General features: G+C 42.9%; 1 protein-coding gene across 4 annotated transcripts in view; it reads right to left on the bottom strand.

The window, feature by feature from the left end:
- Positions 1–23,172, bottom strand: part of SNCA (synuclein alpha) — a 126,891-nt gene that overhangs the window by 85,555 nt on the left and 18,164 nt on the right. Inside the window, exons 1-3 of one of the 4 annotated variants that reach the window (XM_065596116.1) lie at positions 7,769–8,011; positions 7,062–7,277; positions 6,521–6,670 (exon numbers count right to left, since the gene is read on the bottom strand). In XM_065596116.1, the coding sequence (XP_065452188.1) occupies positions 6,521–6,641 (121 nt within the window). In that variant the 5' untranslated portion in view covers positions 6,642–6,670; positions 7,062–7,277; positions 7,769–8,011. Of the gene's footprint in view, positions 1–6,520; positions 6,671–7,061; positions 7,278–7,768; positions 8,012–8,950; positions 9,643–23,172 lie in introns of those variants that run through there. The other 3 variants (XM_005291996.5, XM_065596117.1, XM_065596118.1) reach the window with 3 other exon arrangements.

Here is a 23,172-nt window from a genome sequence, read left to right as displayed (position 1 = left end):
TTCACGTCAGTGGGAGCAGAAATAAACCAAACAGGGAGGGCTTTTGAAAATCCCACCCTCAATGTCTTTTTCCATGCCAGACTTCTAGTTCTCTGATTCTATAACTTAGCTACATGTGAAGGGGATGAGCCCATCTCTGGCCTACCATGCTTAGCAATTTACAGTGCAGAGAACGGGTATGTGATACATACAATGGAAGCCAAAGTAATAGCTTTATAATGCCATTGGACTAGGTCTTCGAGGGACAGTATTGAGATCTAAATTTTAAAAAGCATTTAGTTTCTTTATTATGCACACTATTATATAAGAAAACATTTTTCCAAGGAGTTAGTATTTAGAGACTTCTAGCTATGTTAGTTTATTAATCTGGATAATTTTTATGTATCACACACACAGTATACGCACATTATTTTATGTACAGGGCTTTTCAACAGTGTGCATGTACACTGTTTCTTTAAATCTGTAGTAGGAAGCCAAACAAGAGGATCTGGGGAAAATTCTAGGCAGAAGCTCTACAGTGAAGCAGAGAAAAAGTAGCATTAGGTTTAACATTGTTTTCCTTATTCTAATAAAGTTTCTTGTTTAGTGTCAGAAGAAAGAGATGGTCAATGATTCTTTAGAGTTGTCATATTAGGGAACCACACTAATATAAATGTAAATATGGTAGAACAGCACACAGTTTCCATCAGCATTATGTTTCATACTCTACTGGTGCCAGTTTGTTAAACCTAAACCCTGGGGTTTATTATCTGTACTATCAGATTTATGAACTTTTACATCATTGAAAGTGTCTTATTACTAAAGAGTAAGAGCAGAATAAGAATCACGTGAGACAGAGAGAGTGAATGGTTTCTTTATGTCATGTGAAATGACTTCATTCTCTAGCCCAGAAAATGAAGCTGCCAGACTTGCCCGGGGTACTTTGGAGAAGATTGTCTCTCTGTCTGAAAATTAAGTAAATAGCTAATGATCAGAACAAGGGGTGAAGAAATGGTGTCCTTTCCTCTTTATATTCATTCTTCAATTCGTGCAAGGAAAAACACAAGATTATTTTTCTCCATTCCAGATGGTATCATTGCAAGGTTTCTGAGCTATCTGATTAAAAACAAGCGGAAGAAGTCCTTTCAATGTGTAAGGATTCATCTTAGGTCATCAGGGCTTGATCCTGCATGTCATAGGTGCCCCGGCCTTAATCCAGCAAAGCACATTTCACTTTAAACATACGAGCAATTCCATTGACTTGTAGAAAGGGCCTACAAAGCACTTCATTGACTTCAATAGGACAATTCACGTGCTTACAATTGAGCACATGCTTAAGTGCTTTGCTGGATTGGAGCCAGAGCGCTCACCCCCTTGCTGGATTGACTCCCTAGCTACTATGGGCTAAATCCTTCAAGTGACATACTGTACATAAGTACATAAGAGCCTGGTAATGATGTTTAACTGTTCAACTGGGGTGAGGAGAGATGGGGTAAAGCAGCAAAAAATCCTCACAGAGGAATTCTCCACCGCAGATATCTCCAGAAAGGAATATACCGTATATCTTGATTCTTACCTCACTTACACTAGCGTTACACAGGTATAATTCCACTAACTTCAGTGAAGTTAGTCCTGATTTACACTACTACAACGGAGATAAAGAATCAGGTCTATAGAGAGTGGGGAGTGGGCCCATTGCCCACATGAGAGTTTGGCCAGTGGATCCATCCAAAGTACAGATTCTGATAAGCAAATTCATACTTGGCAGTAGATAGTAGTCAGCTATCTATGCAGTTTTCCTGGCTTCACACTTCATGTTCATACCTGACTTGTGCTGTGTTGTAGCACAACTTCCCTTTTACTTAGGCTTTGCTCAGTGTCAGAATACGGTCCTGTAAGGACAACGGCTGAATTCTGTGGGACAAATTCTGGCTGGAGAGGCCCAGGGGCTCACCTAAGTAAAGTTGCAGCCAGTAGTGGGAGCATATGACGGAAAGTGGCTGTCTTTATTCTGGCCACTCCTCACGCCCTGTCTGACAGGAGCTGTGAAAGGGTGATAAAGGGCATGAACTAGCAGTCAAAAAACATGGTCTGCACGTACACTCTGATTCAGCAATGGCCTCTCTGCACAGATTACACAATTCAGGCAGAATAGTGGCACACATACACACTACTTTTCCTATATACACTGTTCATGTGACCACACAGGAGGACGGGGGGTGGACATTACTCCTGTTTTCAGGCACTAACCAGAATATGGACCACTGGATGAAAAGTCAAGAAATAATAGCTACCACCCTTCCTTCCCATTTCAATAGTATTTGTCAGCACTATTAAACTTAAGTAGCTATTTTCTGTGTTGGCTATGAGGCCCAATCCAGCAAGGCGTTAATTTCTGAACACTTCTTTACAGGTGCCGAGTATTCTCAGCACGTCACTGAATTGGAGCCTCATTCAGATATAGGGCTGGCTAAGGCTCTTGCTGCCAGGGCCGGCTGCAGGGTTTTGGCCGCCCCAAGCAGCCAAAAAAACCAAAAACAAAACAAAAAAGCCGCGATCGGGATCGCGATCTGTGGCGGCAATTTGGCGGGAGGTCCTTCGCTCCAAGCAAGAGTGAGGGACCGTCCGCCGAATTGCCGCCGAACAGCTGGATGTGCTGCTCCTCTCAGAAGTGGCCGCCCCACGCACCTGCTTGGTAAGCTGGTGCCTGGAGCCAGCCCTGCTGGCTGCAGTGGTGTATGCACCACTTTAAGCAACAGCTAGTTGGGGACAGGGAAGCATGACCCCACGGGAGAGAGGAGATATTATTGCTTCTGCTTCTGAGTGTTCCTATAGGGAACTGTTTCCACAAGGACTTTAGCAGGAATTAGACTCCTCATTATTCCAACAGACAGAATTGGAATATCTTTGCTATCTCACTAGCTTTTCTACTGCCAAAGAAAAATAACATATGTCTTGAGAGAAGGCTGCAGCAGAGGCATTTCTATGAGCTAAACAATATGGGGAAGGTACAGTTTTGTAGCCATGCACCTGCTGTAGGTCAGATCAAATCTACACAAATATGAACACCAGAGCTTGGGTACAGTGGAGAGTAGGACCTGACCAGGAGAGGATCCATTCCCAGATACCTGATACTGAGCTAGCCAGGCCAAATGTAAGTTAAAGCTGTGGGGTTGGGGGGCATGTTGTCCTACACCAAGATCACTCACAAGCAGAGAAACCAGAGCAACAAAGCTTCACTCTGCCACACGCCATCTCTGGACAAACCCCATCCCTTTCCCTGGCGACAGTGAGAGCTTGAAGCCAAGACTAACAGACTGTACTCCCTGATTCAGAGCATCAAAGCTATACTCGGAGTCAGATTAAAATACTCTTACTTGCATTGAGTAGTACCACACTCCTCACACAGTCTCACTGAAATCAGAATCTAGCCCTTACTCACTTAAATGAAATTTGCATAAAGATAAACATGGTTAAGTAATCCATATTTAGCTTCCTAAACTCAGACGTGCAAAGCACCCATAACTTCTAATGAAGACAGTGGGACTCAAGTTTAAACAATCTGGCCTGAGTGACTTGCATAGGCCACGCAGCAAGTCAGTGGCAGAGCAGAAACCAGAATCCAGGTTTGGTTGCTGAATCCCAATCCCCTTCTCTTAGTAACCACTAATCAGCATAGTTCCTTTGTATGTTATACCTTAACTATGAAGGATCTGATGCTCAGCTGATGTGAATCAATGTAGCTCCATTGATTTCACTGGACCTATGCTGATGCACACAAGCTAAGACTCTGAACACAGAGGGTAAGAAAAAAGCTAACTCAGGGCCTAATTCAAAGCCCAACCGGGAGGGCTTTCCAATGACTGCAACGGACATTGGGTCAGGTGCTAAGAAAGGAGGAAAGAAACAATGGGAGAGTAGAACAGCATTCAGGATGAAGATAAGTAAAATAAAATCCAAACTTTCTCAAGTCTTTCATAGTCCTCTGACCCATAGATAGAAATGTTCCTTTGTGCCCTAGAAGATTAAGCCATTACAATGATTCCATTGCTTCCTAGACAATGGATATTTTCCCATGGGATTCTCTTACCATCTTTTTTTGCACTAGATTTTTTTTTACTATGCTCTGAATAATAGGTAGCGGTAATTTGGACAGAAAAACTTTAGCTTCTCATTAAACCCTCCCCAAGAACTGATGGCAAAGAGTCATTGACTAGCTGACTACTGAAATTTAAAAATTACTATCGAGACCCTCTCAATTTTGGTCTCAATAGCGTCTTTTCGGGAAGGTATCAACCAGTAGCATGACAGAACCCACTTGTAATGCACCCAGTTATAGCTGCAACTCCACATACAGCCATGTGGAATGAAAATCCTCAACTGCTTCAATGCATTTCACTCCATTATACATGAGTTCCACTGGCTAAATTCCTAAAGGATTAGTACATTCTCCTCCTCTTCCTCTGATCTGGCTGAGCAGGAGAAAAGAGAACTGCCCTGTGCTGGGTAGGTAAAAAGTGGAATACATGGCTACCCTTTTCACATCAGGGCATGAAGGAGAATCAGGCCAACCTAGATCAGTTGACATTTTTAACTACAACTCCAGCCAGGGAACTTCCAGAGGCAATACACACTAGCTATCATCATTCCTGGGCTGAAGGAGAGTGGATCTTTTGCCAGTAGCTCCTTACCTGTTACAGTGAAACTACATATATGTTTATGTTTCCTTTATGAAAGAAATCAGTTCAGTGTGGGATCACTCCTGCACTATTATTAGTTATTAGTATACAGACCCTAACCCCAACAATTCACAATCTAAGCATATTGAAGACCATGGGAATTTTGCCATTGATTTCACTGGAAGCAGGATTGGGTTTCAGCATTCCTAGTACCACAGCAAATGGAAAAGGCATGAAGATTAACTCAGCATACACTTTATGAGCATACCTAATAAAAAGAAATCATGGAAGCGCTATCATGATCTACAAGGAAATAAATCATACACCACTGAAAACTAATAATAGACAATGAAATACTAAAAGATATTCTGATAATTGTGCAAAAATGCCTACATACATTGAAACATATATTCATTTTAAATTTAGTTTGCAAAATTACTGCTTTCTGTGTTTACCTGGGAATGGAATTTGCTATGGCTTAACTGGAAAAGAATGTTCAAGATGGGCTAAAATGTGTAGTCTAATGTATCTGGAGCAGAAATAATTTGTTAAAAACTAATGCTAACCTGGAAGAGCATTGGGATTCGGGGGGCGGTGGGAGGGGGGGACAACAACAAAAGGAGTGTGTGGCAAACCCAATACTTCCATATCAAGGCAATTATTCCAGTTTCCAACCATCCTCTGAAATCTGTGCACATCTCCCTAGGAACACACAGCATCTGTACCAGTATTTACCTATAAAACCATGAAAAAACAGAAAGGACACATACTGAAAAGAATATATTATTTCGTTCACATTTTTCCATCACCTAATTTAATTTAGGAGGAAACAGAGGCATATGTTTATTTTAACTAATCAACCATTTAATCATCATGTGTTTTACTGGCTCTTTCCTATGAATTTTTCATCACAGCCTTTGGACGACACAGTTCTCTAGCGCTAGGAACCTGCTAAGCAACGAGGATAAGCCTGTGGTTAAAGCATTGGATAGGAATTTGAAATGTGAATTCTATTCCCAGCTCTGCACAAACTCCCTGTGTGACATGGGCAAGTCACTTAATCTCTCCTTGTCTCAATTTTCCCATTTGTAAAAGCAGTATAATAATTCTCCTATCTCAAAGGGTTGCTATGGTCATTCCTTCACGACCCATGCAAGGAAGGTGCTGTGGGCCTACAATGTAACAAGTATCCATTAAGGAAACTCAGTCAAGGGAGGTAAGGGAATGAGATGCTTGTACACAGAATGATGAATATCAGGAATCTTTATTTAAAATCTTGAAAAACAACTGATTATATTCCCTTCCAACTATTGAATCCTTTTTGCTTTTACAGCGAGGAAGGATAGGGTTGGATAAATTGCCAAATTAACTGACTTTTTCTTAAAAATAAAACTCTTTAAAATCTATATATTCGGTAGCATTCTGGTTATAAAGCCATCTGTCACTCTGTCTTTGTATATTGTTCATTACTGTACCAGCCTGTGTGCCCTTAAACTGTTAGGGCTCTTGGACAGTGAGCCAGTTATTTTTTTGGCACGTGTCTCCTATAGTACAGTGCCATGTATGGCACAGATCTATGGTATGGTACTAGGGTTTTAGCACCATGCTAAAATAATGGGTGGCTATCAACAATGCAATGACACACCAATGGATTTAGCAAGAATTATTTCCATCTTTACAGAGGTTTTACTTCCAGACTTAGGACTCAATTCTGATCTCATTTCCATTGCTGTAGCTTTATTATTGAGTTACTCTATACTTATAGCAAGGTAACTCTCGATCCTTGTCCTTTCACTGATCATTCAGTTCAGCAAACAGAAGCAAACAGGTTAATAGCAATTTGTTTTCTATTGCCCACCTACCTACATAGAGAACGCCCTCTTTCGTCTTTCCTGCTGCTTCTGCCACACCCTGTTTGGTTTTTTCTGCTGCTGCCACAACTCCGTCTTTAGCCTTGGAAAGCCCTTTCATGAATACATCCATGGCTAAAGATTTTCTTTACACAGACAGCACTAGGGGGAAAAAATAAGAAACATTTTGAATACAAAAATATTTTTCAGAAGGAAAGACTGTTCAAACTCTGACTGGAACTTTATTTATAAAAAGATTTTATCTGTCAATCATCCACACACACATATCTATCTACAGACATACATATCTGTATCTGTCCATAGAAGTATTCAATATTTCATGCAGAATAAAAGTGGTTCAACAAGTGGATACAACAATAAGTGCAATTCTCCAAACAGCCTTCATATTTTCAGTTTTCTCACATTCTACTACACAAACAAGTTTAACAGTGTTGCAGACACACATCAGGTTTATGCAGTACTCTCACAAACCAAGTAGGACAAGCTTAGCCTTTAAAAAAAAGGCCATATAAATGAAGAGGTGTCAATTTACTGTAGATTATAATCCATTTCTGACTGGGAGGTGCACTGGTTGACATAACAGGTCTTTTCTAGATCCTTTGATTCTTGACTGAGACACAATTCCCACTGAAGTGAATGGGAGTTTTGTTCCAAGGACTGCGGGATTTAGGTCTTTGATTAGATGATATTCCACATCTCCGCACTCAGAGGCACCAGTGTGGTTAAAAACACACCATCGACATAAAAACTAAACAAAACAAAACAAAAAAAATCACGTCTCTCTGAAAATTGTTTACCTACTATTATTACAAGTAACCCCTATTATAATTATATTATATCCCTATATTCATAGGGGTCCCTTCTAGACTTAGAATCTATGAACTGAAAGAGATTAAAGAAAAAAAACATCTATTTTCCCTATATGCTTGCTTAGTGCATCTGACAGCATTTTGCCATAGTCAGTTTCTCTTCCCACCCTGTATAATCAGTTTCCCCTGTTATTTGTGTGGGGCTTTCTGGTGGCAGAAGGGGTGAAAGAGTCATTTATAATAATTTTGAAAAGGAAAATGTGATTGCAAGGCCACAAACATTGGCAGGTGGTTTCAGGGACAGGTGTGGGACCAGGAACTTCATTAAAGACCTTAAAAAAACCCACTAGCAGTATCCCTTTAACAAATTAACTCTTGATCATTTATTTCTCCACCCACATACAGAATAAGAGTCTATTGATGCCGGTACCTCCCTTTTTCTTGCGATGCTGAGTAGGAGGACTGGGTGTCTAAAGAAACATCTGCAGCCACCACCACCAACTTGTGATCATTTAAATGCGAAAATAAAAAATAGGAGCGAGATTTGTGTCTCATTAACACACACTGCAAAATCTGTCACCCTTCCCACAGAAAGAGAACAGCTTTCACATTGCTGTAAATAGGAATCTCAGTTTAAATGCATGAGATCTCTCTCTCTCTCTCTCTGCCTGTCAGACAATCTCTCTGGGAGCTACTAGGGTGAGGCAAGATCTAACCAGACTTGACACTCACCCTTACCCGCAGGGGAAATCTCCAATTCCGTTTTATAAGACCCGCCCTTCCCCAGAAGGATGCAGCTACCTGGACACTGTGTCCTAGCGGAAATTACCCCGAGCAGAGAGAGGAGGGATGAGCCATCTCTGTGCACGGGTGCAGTGACCGTTCAGACGACAATGCCTTCAGTCCCTTATCCCCCTGTCCCCCGAGAGTTGCACTAGTTGGACACCGTAATTGCCTCCCTGGCGAAGAAGCTTGAGGCGGGATTAAGCGGATGGGTAAAAAGGAAGTTTGTGGAACACATGCTGGGTGTGGGAAAGGAGGGAGGCTCCTGCTGGGATCCACGGCAAAGCCTCGCCTTGGGGCAGCGCCGCCCTCGAGAGAACCCACAAGCAAGTGCGGAGGGAGACACCTGGCTCCCACCCAGCACTGCCCACCCTACTACACACTCACACGCCGCCGGACAGGCACATACGGACCCAGCCGCCCAGAGAGACAGGGCAGGGCGCCCAGATCATACAGGCCCATATAGCCCGGGTCACACAGAGACAGGGCAGGGCACCATGACAATATAGGCGCATATAGCCCGGGTCACACATAGGGCAGGGCGCCAGGATCATACAGGCACATATAGCCCGGGTCACACAGAGACAGGGCAAGGTGCCACGACCATAAGGCACATACAGCCCCACCATCCTGTCTCTCTAGCAGACTGGGTCTATAGGGGTCCCTCTTCCCACTCAGAAAAAAAAAATCACACTCGGCAGGGATAGGCACGTACAGATCCACCCAACACACGAGCAGCCCCACACCCATGCTTCAAGGAGAGGCTTTTTCCACTTCGCCCAAACTAAACCTCTCCTCCCCCCAAAAAAGGTTCCCCAGCCCCATTCACCTCGGGGACAAACCCTGGAGCATCCGAGCGCTCCCACCCCGCGCGCTCCATCCGTCCGGGAGGGGAAGCAGCACAGCCTTGGCCAGGCTACTTACCGCCGGCCGGGGTCTTCAATCTGCAAACGTGTTAGAACTGGCACCAAAGGGAGGCGAGGGGTGCACAGCAGAGAGTCCCCGGGGGAGCTGCTCCTCTCTTCAGTACATCCCCGACAAAGCAGGCGGAGAGAGAGTCCAGCATCTAACGCACCCAGGTCCCAGCTCCACAGGCAGAGAGTGAGGAGGAGAAGGGGAGGAGGAGAGCGGGGGAGGGATGCTCATCCACTTTCAGCGTGCAAAGCAAGCCCCTCTCCCTCCTTCCCCACCCTCTCGGGCTGATTTGCCAGAGGGAGGAGAGAGCCAGCCCCACACTCCCATCCTTGGGGGCACACACTGCTCCCGGAGGCACGAAACCTTCTCCAGATCCACTCCCGCATTCGTTAGTCCCCTGCCCACCACCCCCTCCTTAGCCTGAAATGGGGCGAGCATGGGGAGAAGAGAGGGACAGCGCAATGGCTTCAGCACCCGCATGCCTCCTGACTGCTAATGGGATTGGCAGTGGAGAGTTTCGTCCACACAGCTATTTTTAGCCCGAGTTTGCCTACTCCCGGGAGCGGCTGGCTCCTTGCTGCCATGTAGACATACCCCCAGAGACTGGGTGAAAATAATATTTCACAGTGCTCTCACTGTTGTGGACGGCAGGGACCCCGGTATGGTGTAGGTAATCATTAGCTTCTCCACCCCCCTTTGATTCATTATCAAAAATAAAGCTGGATACATAACACATGCCTGCTCTCTCATATCTATAAACTCTTTACAAAGGTGATAACAAACTGACTCTGGCAGAGTCTGGATGAATGACAGCTGAGAGAGCAGGCAGGGTTTCAAAGAAATTTCAGCACCATCGACCATATATTTACTCTTAGCCAGCTCCTAGAAAGAGCGAGGGAATACAAACTCCCGCTGTGCATTGCTTTCGTCGACTATGAAAAGGCCTTCGATAGCATCTAGTTCAATGCAATATTAAAGGTGCTCGCAGAGTAGGGAATTAACACGCAGTACATCAGTTTGTTGAAGGAAGCGAATACTGGCTGTACAACGGACATTACTCTCCTTAAAACTCCTCTCCGCATCCCAGTCGAGAAAGGTGTAAAGCAAAGAGATATGATTTCACTGAAACTATTTACCACCTGCCTCGAAATGGTTATGAACAAGATCGATTGGAGGAGTGGTGTTAACATAAATGGAGAACGTTTATCTCATCTCAGATTCACGGACGACATCGTACTAATTGCCAAAAGCACCAACCAACTGCAGAGCATGCTATGAAGACTCAACAAGAAAAGCAGTCAGGTTGGTCTGAAAATGAACTGCTGCAAAATGAAATACATGTGATCAGATGTCTTACGAAAAGCCCAAATAACGGTAACAGGAGAAGAAATTGAAGAAGTGGAACAGTACATATATTTGGGCCAAGAAGTTAATATGCACCGAGACATGAATGGAGAACTCTCGCGAAGGATTCGGGCAGGATGTGCATTTAATTCCATCAAGGACATCCTCAAAGGAAAAATCAACTAGACCGCACGTACAAATATCTTCAATTCAGCAGTTCTGTCAGCCATGCTGTATGGCAGTGAAACGTGGGCACTGATGAAGAGAGAAGAACAGCGTCTGTCGGTAGCTGAAAGGGCAATGGAATGAGCTATGTTGGGAATTTCCCTTCTGGATCGTATCCCAAATGAAATGATTAGAGAACGCAGTAGTGTGAAAGATATTGTCATGGAAAGCAGATATAATAAGATATGATGGGCGGGCCACATAGCACGGCTCACGGACAATAGGTGGACCACAATCATTACCGAGAGGTACCCGCGAGAACAGAAAAGACCACTTGGTCGGCCTCCAAGAAGATGGGAAGATGACACTGTTAAACGTTTCAGACAAACGTGGAGAAGAAAGGCAAGAATGCAAGAAGAATGCTGGACATGTTGTGATCGGCGCAGTCTTAACGACAGCTGAAGACCGATGGATCCAGGTGACATAACAAATCCATGGTGGTGGGTGCATATCTATTTAAGTTCACACACATTAAGACCATGCAAGATACCCAAGGGATAAAAGGGAAAGGTGGATCCTACTGATCTTCACCTCTAAGCCCCCAAATTGACCATGAAAAGAGAATAGCAATAAAATTTTCCAAAGTGCCTAAGGACCAGACATTCAAATGCATTTTACCATCTACAGATGCAGATAGACCACAAAAGTTTCTAGAGTTGGGAGTTAGGTGACTAGTGAGATTTTGGAAACTGCCTATCTGCATTTTTAAGCACCTAAATGCCTTTGAAAAACTGTCCCTAAGTTACTTAGGAGCCTAAGTCCCATTGACTTTCTATGGGAGTTAAACTTCCAAGTGCCTAATTCACTTTTGAAAATAGGACATAGGCAGGTTTAAAACAAACAAAGGGAAGTATTTCTTCACACAGCACACAGTCAACCTGTGGAACTCTTTGCCAGAGGATGTTGTGAAGGCCAAGACTATAACAGGGTTCAACAAAGGAACTATACAAATTCATGGAGGATAGCATACTGGGTTAGATGGACCTTTGGGCTGACCCAGTATGGCAGTTCTTATGTAAGTCACGTAAGCATTTTTTTTTAGTTGAAGTTTACTTGTTCCTACTGAACTCACTCTTCCCCCCCCCCCCCCAAAAAAAATCTACACCCCAAAACATGAATGTTGCAAAAACCTAGATCTGGCACCTTAGTTGTACCAGAGTCTTTCAATTTTTGGCCATCATAGTATACCACCACCACCCCACAATCATATGGCATGAATAGAAAATAAGACAACTCTCCTTCCTCACTAAAAAAAAAATCCAGGGCCTGATGCACTAGACATTTTTTTTTTTTTTGGCAGTGAAGTAGAAATAATCAGACTTGTTCTCTAATTTGATAATACAATTTGGTGTCACAGGAGGCCAAAAGTCAGCAGGATCCCCCAAGCACCAGCTTTTCTCTTATTTTTATTGCATCACCTAGACTGGAGCAAGGGGGAGGGAGATAATAGAGTGAAGGAGGAGAAGAGGCAGAGAGCTAGACTTCAGGGAGTGTCACACTTCCCCTTCCATCCAGCACAGGAACCAAATGCTCAGCGCGGAGATGTCTTCCGTCCCCGAAACAACAACAGGGTTTCTTCCCCTCACAACCATGCTGGCAGAAGGCTGGCACATCCTAGATCCTGAGTGAACTTCTAATACCTCTGTACAGCTTGATAAACTTTCATTTGGTTCATCCTCCTACTGGCTTCAAATCTGCCAGTTGTTCAGAAACCTGGTTTATTGCTCCCTCTAAGAGGAGGCTGACTGAGAATACAAATCTCTTCCTTTAGGTAACCCTGCCCTCAAGACGAGGTTTTTCCTCCCCTCTTCCTCCTAACGATAATTGCATTACATAAAGGTGTTTTGTCTCACTCACCAGTGCTGTACAAATATACTTGAAAAGGAGGGTTTCTTGTGCGGGATACTAGACCCTCCCTCCTGCTGCTAGGGAGAGAGGATCATAGCTGTAATTTATTTGTCACACGTTGGAGGGGACATGTCAACACGTAAGGATTTCTGTTGTTTTATTGCTAGAGTGGGATAGCAGGATTCCTGGTGAGCAGATTCTAGCTTCTTTTATATCATTTAAGCCTAGAGAAAAGCCTAAGGAATTAAAACAAGCAGTTTTATTTCCTATTCATTGCTGTATATAAGAGAAAGTATATCCAGTGGAATGAAAACATAATCTTATAGGGTTGTATTGCTTATATGTCCCAGTTCTTTCTGGACAATTTGAAAAGTGTCAGCAGTGACACTGAATTTTAAAAAAAACCACCCTCAGTAAATCAACAGGATGTAGGCACCTATCTGCATATTTATGTGCCTAAATGAAAGTGAATGGTATTTAGGTTCCTAAATCCCCTTTGAAAGGATTCCACCAATGAGCATAAGCATTGTAAAAGATTAATTTCCCAGCACTCAGGATTTATTTGCCCAGTGCAATCCTTCATCTAAGACCCAGATTAAAGTGGTTTCGAGAAATATTAACATGCTGTTAAATTGTGTTACATGACTCTGTTGTACTATGGCAATGACACACTGCTATGAGCATTATATAAACCTTTATATATACACACACCACACCAAGGTACTTTTATACATATAAGCCACACCAAGGATTGCTTTTTACATAGAAGAAATCAGCACTATGAAGGAATTCGTTATATTTTAGTATGTTATTAGGCCTTCACCTCTGTAGCTGTGAGAGCACTTTCTCTTACTATGAAAGAGAATTAATGAAGATCTAGAGATAACCTGCTAGGTTCCAGATCAATGGAGAATGGACAGGTTACAGAGACTGCACAGAAAGCCGGGTTCACTGTCCTGGGAAACAGAGAGACAATGACAGAGAATTGAAAGACAAGGAAAATAAAAGGCTGCTTGTGTTATTCCTATTAAACAAGATACAGTGGGATTAGCATCCGATTTTGATGCCTGTTTTAACTCTCCCTTGAATTTCAACTATTCAGACACCGGAGATTTAAGAGCTGTTTTTTTTAATTGTTCCAAAAATTATTTTTTACCAGCATCATACAATTGATTCTATGTAAGTCTATCCTTGTTCCCATGCCAAGACCCAGAGATTTTAATGGGGCTTCAGGCTGGCAGAGGGGCCTGTCCATACACAGTACATTATTGGGGCAGGCCCCAATGGAGAATTTGACTAAATGAATTATTTCTAACTCTCTAAAGAGATGCACGTTTGTTGTAAAAGGTATTTGTCATCCCCATGCACTCTCTTGTGGAGAGGTATGGCACAGCAGGTGCACTACGACAATTTTCTCAGTTGGTTCACCAGTAAGTTCACCAAACAGTACCTCCCTTCCAAGGGGCTGATTTATTAACAGAAAGTTCAAAAGAAACCCAAGGAAGACCTTCACCCAGGCTTCTCAGCAGGGAAGCAGACTCCATCTAAGTCTATCGGTCCCATTTCTAGACCCTTTACCTACAAGGTATTCTTGATCTTAATTTCTTTCAATAGAGCCAGTGGATTCCTGCCAACTGCAGTTCTTCTCCCAGGAACACACAGCTCCTCATAGCCTGAACATCCTGCAAGTATCTGCGAGGGCCCACTCAATTCCTTTCCCTGGAAGCACTATTTTTCAGCTGAGTTCTGGTAACCTTTATCAGGTTCAGGTGCTTGTTAGTCATTAGCTGCCTACCAGCCACCTGGGCAATTAGTTACTTACAGGTGGGCTTGTCCTCCTTAACAAACCCTGTCACAGATAAACTGGCCCTGACTTCCCTTAAGTCAGCCACTCTGTGACAATTGTATTAATTTTCAAGAACAATTCTAATAATGTAACTTAAGCTATGTTTTTTCTTCCGTGACCATATCTTTCAGTATAATAATCAAACAGACACTGAACAGTAGCTAACAGACACCTAAATTTTCTGAGAAAGAACAGCAGATGAACAGGTTGGAAAGTCTGGTGCCCTTGACTGGATGCTGTTACCACCTCTGCAAAGGGTCCCATTCCCCAGACATCACTCTTCAGTTTTTGACCCTCAAAAGATGACCTTAACAGCAATTGTCCAACACCCCCCACAATCTCCCTCTCTCAGTGCAGGAGATCCTAAATACAAGCAAGTTTTATTGGTAAACTTTTGAAAAACAGAACAAAATAAGACATAATTGGATATACTCACATCCAGCAGGACACTACAAGCACCAATAGATGCACACCTTCACTCTTGACCCTGTTACTCATTAGTTGTCCCCCGAATTCAATTGGTTCCCGGGTCCAGTGGTCTCTCCCACAAGGCTAGGGGAGGGGCCTTTAGATGTGGGCGGGCTTGTGCCTGCTCACCTCTCAGGATTTCCAATAAGACCAATAGAATGCACAAGACTTGCTTTATGGAGTATGGAAATATTACCTACTGCAAGGTGTGACCCTCACAGCACAGCACAGCAATGCAAGCGGCTTGCTGGTATCTGGTAGCCAGTTTCAGCTGGCTTGACCAGTTGATTGTATCCCAATTCATTAATTTCATAAACTGTATCTGATAAGTGTCATGTAAGGTATCACTGGAAAACTAATAACGTACTCATCGTTCATATTTTTCCATGGTGTATGTATGGTAAATGGCCAAGGGACCATGCAGCTATGGAGGAAACATGGAATTAAAATGAATTTACCAGACAAGTCTGGAGAGTGGGTAAACAGGTTCTCCAAGACAAAGGACAAGTCAATGCCTCCAGGTATCATCAGAGCTGATTAACAATCACATGGCCATCATTTGCATCTGAGAGGGCAGGAACAGATCAGTTTGCATTTTAGCAAATGGCAGTGGTGGAAGAAACCGGCATAGAACTTCCTTCTGTACCAGACTCCATGTCTTCTTTCTCACAGCTTGAATGAACTTCATTTTGGAGGGTAGCCTTCAGAAGAATCTATTTCAAAGGTTCAAAGGACTATGAAAGAGAAGAGCAAAGAACCCAAGTTATCTTTCACCCAAGAAGACACAGAAACTGAGCATGTTGTGTTTGGGTAGATAGAACTCCTGACCAGAGAGGTGGTCAGCTATAGCGCTGGAAGAAAGTGTAGTAAGAATCTTATCTGATACAGAGATAATAGCTTGTTAAAGTTTTAGCATTAGAAAGCATATTTTAACGTTTGTTTGTAATCCTTTCTAACTTTATTTCTTCTACTTCATAGTATATTCTTTTGTTAACAAACTCGTTTTACTTTTAATATAAACCAGCCCTCGGCTGTGTTTGAATTGCAGTGGTTAATTCCAGTTAAAGTGATAAGCTATGCATTCTGTCTCTTCAGAGGAACAAAGGAACCGTATTATTCCTCTGACTAATCCAGTGTTAAGGGCTGGATATTGCAGAACACACAGTTTTAGGAAAATTCAGGACTGGCATTTGTTTGTGTCACCTTTCTAGGTGAACCCAAGCTGCTGGATACCAGAGTGTTTCTGGGGTGTAACAAGCAGATGGCTGAAATCAAATTTGCTGCATTAGAGCTGCTTAACATACAGACATTCAGTGCGTCTGTTTCTGCTGGCTGTTGGTGTCCAGGCTGTAAGCCACAATAGCAGAGCATGTAAGACACCATGGTTACAGGGCAGGTAGAGACAACTCCTCGCTGGTCTGGATTGCACCCCAGAACATGACACATGGCTAAGCAGTTTAGGTCCAGCAGCCTAAAAAGATGTCTCTTGCTGCCAAATCAGTCTGTATTCCAATGAGGAAGTCTACCCCTTTCCCACTGTTGGTCAGCACTTTAAAACATTTTCATTGTCTTTTCTAAACACCCATCCCTTAATAACCAAGATGATAAGTCATCCGTTATCACCTTCCCGAAAGCAGCTCAATCTGACTCATTTTACCATAATCTGTATGAACACTTGGCGGTCTTCTCTGTAACCACCTTCTTCCAACATTGTATACATAAGGCCAAATTATTGTAGTGTGTAGAGCTACCCTGATCTACTCCATTTCGAACAGTTGGGCCACCTTGTTTACATTGGCCTCATTAACACTACAAAAGTGATTTCCACTCCTCCTTATCAACTGTTGAGAATTTCCTACTTCAACTTAAATTGAATTGGCTCGTTAGCACTGACCCCCCACTTGGTAAAGCAACTCCCATCTTTTCATATGCTGTGTATTTATACCTCCCTACTGTATGTTCCACTCCATGCATCTGGTGAAGTGGGTTTTAGCCCATAAAAGCTTATGCCCAAATAAATTTGTTAGTTGCCACAAGGACTCCTCATTGTTTTTGCTGATACAGACTAACACGGCTACCACTCTGAAACCTGCAGGAAGACTTGCAGTATTTTGTTTACAAATAAAGGCAGGGTGATTAAGATAAGAAAGGGCTGGGGATTAAATTAAGGATATGGAAGTTTAGCCCGTAAAAGTGGAATCCCTCCTTGGAGGGAGGAGGAGGAGGAGGAGTTGTTTTAGAGAGAACACAGGGGACTCAGAAAAAATACAGCAAAGCACTGAGCCAAGGTTATGTTCAGAAAAGGGGGAGATTTGGGGGCGTAGGTGAAAAGAAGGGATCAAACCCAGTGAAGGGGTGTATAGAGAAGGTCCCACTCTACCTGTGGTACTTATGCGGCCCCATCACCATGGTATCTGAGGCTGCACCTCACAATGTCTAACCAATTTCTGCTCCCAGTCCCTCTGGGAGGTGGAGCAGTGCTGTTATCTCCATTGTACAGATGGGGCACTGAGGAACAAACAGATTAAAGGCCAGATTTTCAAAGGTATTTAGGCACCTAGTGAGATTTTCAAACACACTTGGAAGGTTAGGTGCTCTGTAAACCCCACTAGATATCTAGCTGCATCTTTGGGTGCCTAAAAACCTTTGAAATTCTGTCCTTAAAGCACTGGCCTTGGGTCAGACAGGAAGTCCATGGGGGAAGTAGAACCCAGGTCTTTCTGGGCTAGCTCCTTATCCAGCAGACCAGCCTCTCTCTCTCTGCTGCATGCTGCAAAAAAAAGAGGACTCTGATAGATGGGAGCAAAACCAAGGCGGCCAGATCTCTGAGACTCCAGCAAACAGTCCTAGGATGGATGTCATGGTTGACAGCATGAAAAGCAGCACAGAGGTTAGGAAGAACAGAGAATGAGAGTCAGATGAGAGGCGATCACTTAACTCCCAATGTGTGGCAGGTTCTGTCCCATGCTGACTTATACAACAATGCTGTGCAATTTTACATTTTAACTGAAAACCATTTTGTTCAGTCATTTTTTGTTCTGAGTTTGAGAAAAGGAAGGAATGAGAAACTGTTGTATGAGTATCAGATGTGTTTATGCCTCAGATTTATAGGGTTTCTGTTGTATTCAGGCCAATTTCAGAACAAAGAACAGAAACTGCATCCACAGAGTCCATATAAAGTCAACAATTATTGTCATAATTTGCATTATTCACTGGGCACCATCTGTGTGCTCAGCACTGTTCAAAATATGCCAGAAAATCCAGTCCCTGATCCAATGCATACAGGATGTGTAACTCTGGATAAGATGGCTCAGTAGTTAAGTATGAAGTGTATAGTTATTTACCACACATGTTATCACATGTTCACTGTGATGTTTAATCTATGAGTGGAGGCACTTATGGCAATAGAAATTTTACTTGATTAAGGACTAGAAGATTTGACCCCCCAACTTTTGTTCTAGAGGAAGAGCTGCCAGGGCTCCTGTGCCTGTTTTTTTTCCTTTCCTGCCTGCAGTAGCCCTGATATATCTCAGAAGTCTCCGTTTTTTTCTCAACATTAAACTATAAACTTTTCTTGGTGTTTGGTTTTAAATATTCTGCTGTGAGAACTGCAGCTCAGTCACTGTAGTGGTGTGTTTAAGAGCCTTCTGGAAAGTAATTAGCCTTTAAACAGAAGTAAACGCAGTGTTGCCAACTCTCATGATTTTGTCATAAGTCTCATGATAATTGTTTTCCTTAAAGCCCCAGCTCCTGGAGTCAGGTGGATATGTGATGATTTCAGCCTTCATTCTTAAAGAAAAATGAAGTTTCTAGTCCTCGTGGCTGTAGAGACAGCTTCAAAATGTGACCCCAGTGCACCCTAAAGTCTCAAAAAGCAGACGGCAAATAAAAAGAACCCCAAGTCTGGTATTTTTACATAATCTCATTATTTTAAAGCCAATTTCATGATTTTTCTTGAGCCTGATTCATGATTTTTGAACATTTGGGATTGGCAATACTGTGGAATTGACTTGAAAGTCTATTATTTGTAGTGAGGTAACACCTCTAGAGCCCCAGGCAGCTGCAGAATAAACTCATGGTGCCTTACCCTAGTACAGGGGTTCCCAAACTTGGTTCGTGGCTTGTTCAGGGTAAGCCCCTGGCGGGCCGCAAGACACTTTGTTTACCTGAGGTCCTTATAGCTCCCAGTGGCCATGGTTCACCATTCTCGGCCAAAGGGAGCTGCAGGAAGTGGCGCGGGCTGGGTCATCATTTCTCGCAGCTCCCATTGGCCGTGAACGGCGAACCACGGCCATTGGGAGCTGCAAGCGGCCGTACCTGAAGACCCTCAGGTAAACAAAGCATCTTGCAGCCCACCAGGGGCTTACCCTGAACAAGCTGTGAACCAAGTTTGGGAACCCCTGCCCTAGTAAGATGTTTCCAAAGTTAAATGATCTATTCCAAGCTTGATGAACTGCAAAAAAGTGATAGAAAGTAATCTAGATTTTTCTACAATTGTTTCAATTGTTGTATTCAAGAATTAGTAACAAAGAATATACATTAACATTTTAAACCTAACCAGTGTCCCTTAGCTGACTTGACATAAGATGTGAGAACATGTTAGTATAGAGCTGAGTCAGTCTAATATTTATTAAATCCTCTTTTTTTATATAGGAATTCGATACAGTGCCCTATCAGCTAATTTCTAAATTGTTATCTGAAAAAAAAAAAAAAAAAACCCTAGAGTTTTCAGGTGTCTAAGTAGCCCTTGGAATCATGGTTAAAGTTGCCCCCCCAAAATCTGAAATGGCACCGCTACTTCTTTGTATTGTCCTTTTCTAGGAAGTAGACATCAGGATCCACCTCCAATCCTCTTCCTGTGCATATTTTATGACAATCGTGCTATTGAATTAACTCAAAATATGGATTAAGTAATCATCACAATAACCTGGTCAAGATGCAACATTCCTAAGTTACTACAGTTATTACAGGCAACTCCTAACCTATCGTAGTAACACCTACACCATTCCCTAACCTGTAGTATAGAGGTGTATGTCTGGGACAATGGGAACTATGATTCTACTGCATTCAACTGATCCCTTGCTGCCACAACAGGCTCTTGGATCTGTGGGCAGCTGGCATAAATTGAAACAGTCCTGAGGGTATTCCGATTTATACTAGGAACCAGTCTGGTCCCCAGCTGGTCCAAGGATTTGTAAAGTACCATCCGAAGAAGTGGGCTGTAGTCCACGAAAGCTTATGCTCTAATAAATTTGTTAGTCTCTAAGGTGCCACAGGTACTCCTGTTCTTCTTTTTAAAGTACCAAACTCATTTAACCCCATTTTATCCTCCTGCAGTTTTATGTGAAGTCAGGCCCAGCAAATGTAGCCCAGAAGGTATAGTTTATTCATACTGAGCAGTTATTGAATTCCCCATTCAGGCATAATTTGTATTGGCTTCAGGGGGCCATTTGACTAAGGACGGATTTAGAGCCCAATTTTGCTCTTGGAGTAAACCTGGATTAAATCCACTAAAGTGAATGAAGTCAAATATCAGAGGGGTAGCCGTGATAGTCTGAATCTGTAAAAAGCAACAGAGGGTCCTGGGGCACCTTTAAGACTAACAGAAGTATTGGAGCATAAGCTTTTGTGGGTGAATGCCCACTTCATCAGATGCAAGACTCTCTTGCGTCTGATGAAGTGGGCATTCACCCACGAAAGCTTATGCTCCAATACTTCTGTTAGTCTTAAAGGTGCCCCAGGACCCTCTGTTGCTTTTTAAAGTGAATGGATTTATTACAGATTTACAGTGATGTGCATGCGAGCAGAATTTGGCAATAAGTAAGGACATAGGGTAGGATCCACAAAAGTAGTTAGGTGCCAGCATCCCAGTTTTAGCTCCACTGCAATCCACAAAACTCCATCCGTACGTTGTAGGTGCCTAAACTCACTCAGTGTCTACTTTTTAAGGTTAAAATTCATGGGGGCAGAGCTCAGCACCGCCCCGGTCAGCATCTCCCAGTGGCTGGCATAGGAAGCTTTGAACCTAGCATGCTAGTTTTTGTAGATCACACTCTTGGGTGCTTATCTCTCCCTACTCATCAAACAGGGAGCCTAACCACTTCATGGACCTCAGTGATATATCTTGGATTTTCTAGGTGCTGCGCCACTCAGTGTTGTAATGCCTAAATCCTTCCATGGATCCCACCCTTGCTGTCACATACTCAGATATACTTGTTCCTTAAATTCTCTTAGGAAGGTGTAGAAGTCTACAGCTGCAACTCAGAAAAGCTGGGTCTCTTTTCCTTCCTGTGTTTACCAAGGGACTGCATGATATCCTGGTATTAAGCAATACAATATAGTAGAATAAAAGCAGGCATCTAGCACCAAAAGGGCAGGGAGGAGAGAGAGCAACTAACCGTGAAAATAAAAATTAAGAAGTCCAGGACAGATGGAAAAGAGCCAGTTTTAAACAATGACAGAACAGAGGAAAATAGATGGAGTCGGAAAAAGCTATTAAATATAGCAAGCCAAATTCAGACATGTAAGTGGATGGAGCTTCAATTGAACGTATGGAATTACACCAGTGATGGAATTGGCCCTACATCTCTAATGGTTAGTCACGATAAGCAATATTTTCTACAACAGCTGGTTTTAGATTGTCCCCGTAGTACTATTAATGTAACAATAGGTTCTCGCCTGCAGCTTCTCTTGACTGGAGAAAGGGTAACAGCAAACAGATTACTCTCTGATCACATTTTAAACAAATCTTTATTTAATGGTGCCGTTTACTTTGCATGAGCATCTATTGCAAGAATCAATCAATGAAACCACAATGAAAACTCAATCAATCTTGTGCTATAGGATAATTTATGGGTTTAGTTGCTAGCAATCAACTAAATCTGCCTTAATCACTCTGAAAAAGAACAATGGCCAGTGACAAATGTTGTAGAATAAAACAGTGAATTGAATTCAGTGTGTTCACTGAAGTTTTTTTAAAAAGACATCTCTGGCACATACAGAGACACTGAAAACACATTTACTTTGACACCATTTCTAAAGTTAAAAGCTTTTCCACTGTAGCTGCAAGGAGTGCCTTAAGCTTTCAATTTTACCATACGGCTCTTGTGGTGCATCACACAGAGATACAGTACCTTTGCAAACCTGAAAAGCTGCTGTATGAAAGGAAGCCATCTTAGGCTACAGCGATGATAAAAAAAATTACTAGAAATGGGCAAGCTAGCTCCAGTGACCAATTAGTACTACTGGAGGCTTTTTTACTATTTACAAAAAAATCTACAATCATGATTTTCATGACCTTGTTAATTGTGTGAAATTTGACAAGGGTTTTATGCAAACATAATTCAGCCTTTGGATTCCTCATGACTCACCCAATGTTCACTGTGAGGATTGTTTTAAACACTCATGTTCACAATTCAAAGTTTGCATAGTTTTAGCTGGACAAGATATGCTTCTATTCCATTTTCACCCTTGCATGCGTGAGGAGCTCTGTTGTCTTCACTGGGACTCCATGCAGACATAAGTGGCTGTCAGGCAGACAATTACATGGATTAGAGACTCAGATTCTTAACTTTAAGCAGTGTCTGGTGAAAGTAATGAAACTATTCATATGTTTAAAATTAAGCAGTTCACAAGTGGCTTGCTGGATTGGGGACTAATGTGCCAACCCTAATGATGCGTGCACATGCTTAACTTTATACACTGTAAGAGTATGTCTACACTGGCAGAGTTTTTTCACCAAGAGCTTTGTCACTGATAAAAAAAAGCACTTAAAGAAAACCGCTATTGTGTGGCCACATTGTCTTCCACTGGCAGCATAGTGTGTTAACACTTGCAGCGCTTGCATTGCCAATAAGAGCAGTGCAGTTTGGGTAGCTATTCCACATTGCAGCTCTCCCCCTTCTGCCGCTAGGTCTTGTGGGAAGGCGGAGGGGTTTGCGGCGCGTAGTGGGTCCAGGGTCAATGCCCTGTGATGCACTGCTTTCTGTCCCAGCATTCCACGTGCTTCCATTTTCAGTTCATGGCATTTTTCAACGTCCCTTGTTTTCTGCTTTCCCCACCACATCTATCAGAAGGAATGGATCCCACACTGCTCTCCAAGCTCTCAGTAGCACATCGCAAGTGGCAGTGGAGTTACAAAGGTAACGGCAGTCACAGTTGCCTGACGTGATCCAACACGGAAAGCAGTAACCTTTTCTTGCTTTTGGCATTCATGGAGGAGCTGAAAGCAGTGGCTGTAGAACTTTTAGCTGCGGAAAGCCACTTTCCTATAACTGTGCTGAGCTTGCCCCAGCCCTGCGGTGCAGGGATACCTACATGAGAGCTACCCTCTCAGTGGAGAAACGTGTGGCAATCGCAGTGTGAAAGGTGGTGACTCTAGACTGCTACTGGTTGGTCGCAAACCA

The sequence above is a fragment of the Chrysemys picta genome, chromosome 5, assembly GCF_011386835.1.
Source record: "Chrysemys picta bellii isolate R12L10 chromosome 5, ASM1138683v2, whole genome shotgun sequence".
In the NCBI taxonomy this organism is placed as follows: domain Eukaryota; kingdom Metazoa; phylum Chordata; order Testudines; family Emydidae; genus Chrysemys; species Chrysemys picta.
The sequence above is the reverse complement of the archived record's forward strand: the minus strand, read 5'-3'. Positions and strand labels throughout refer to the sequence as shown.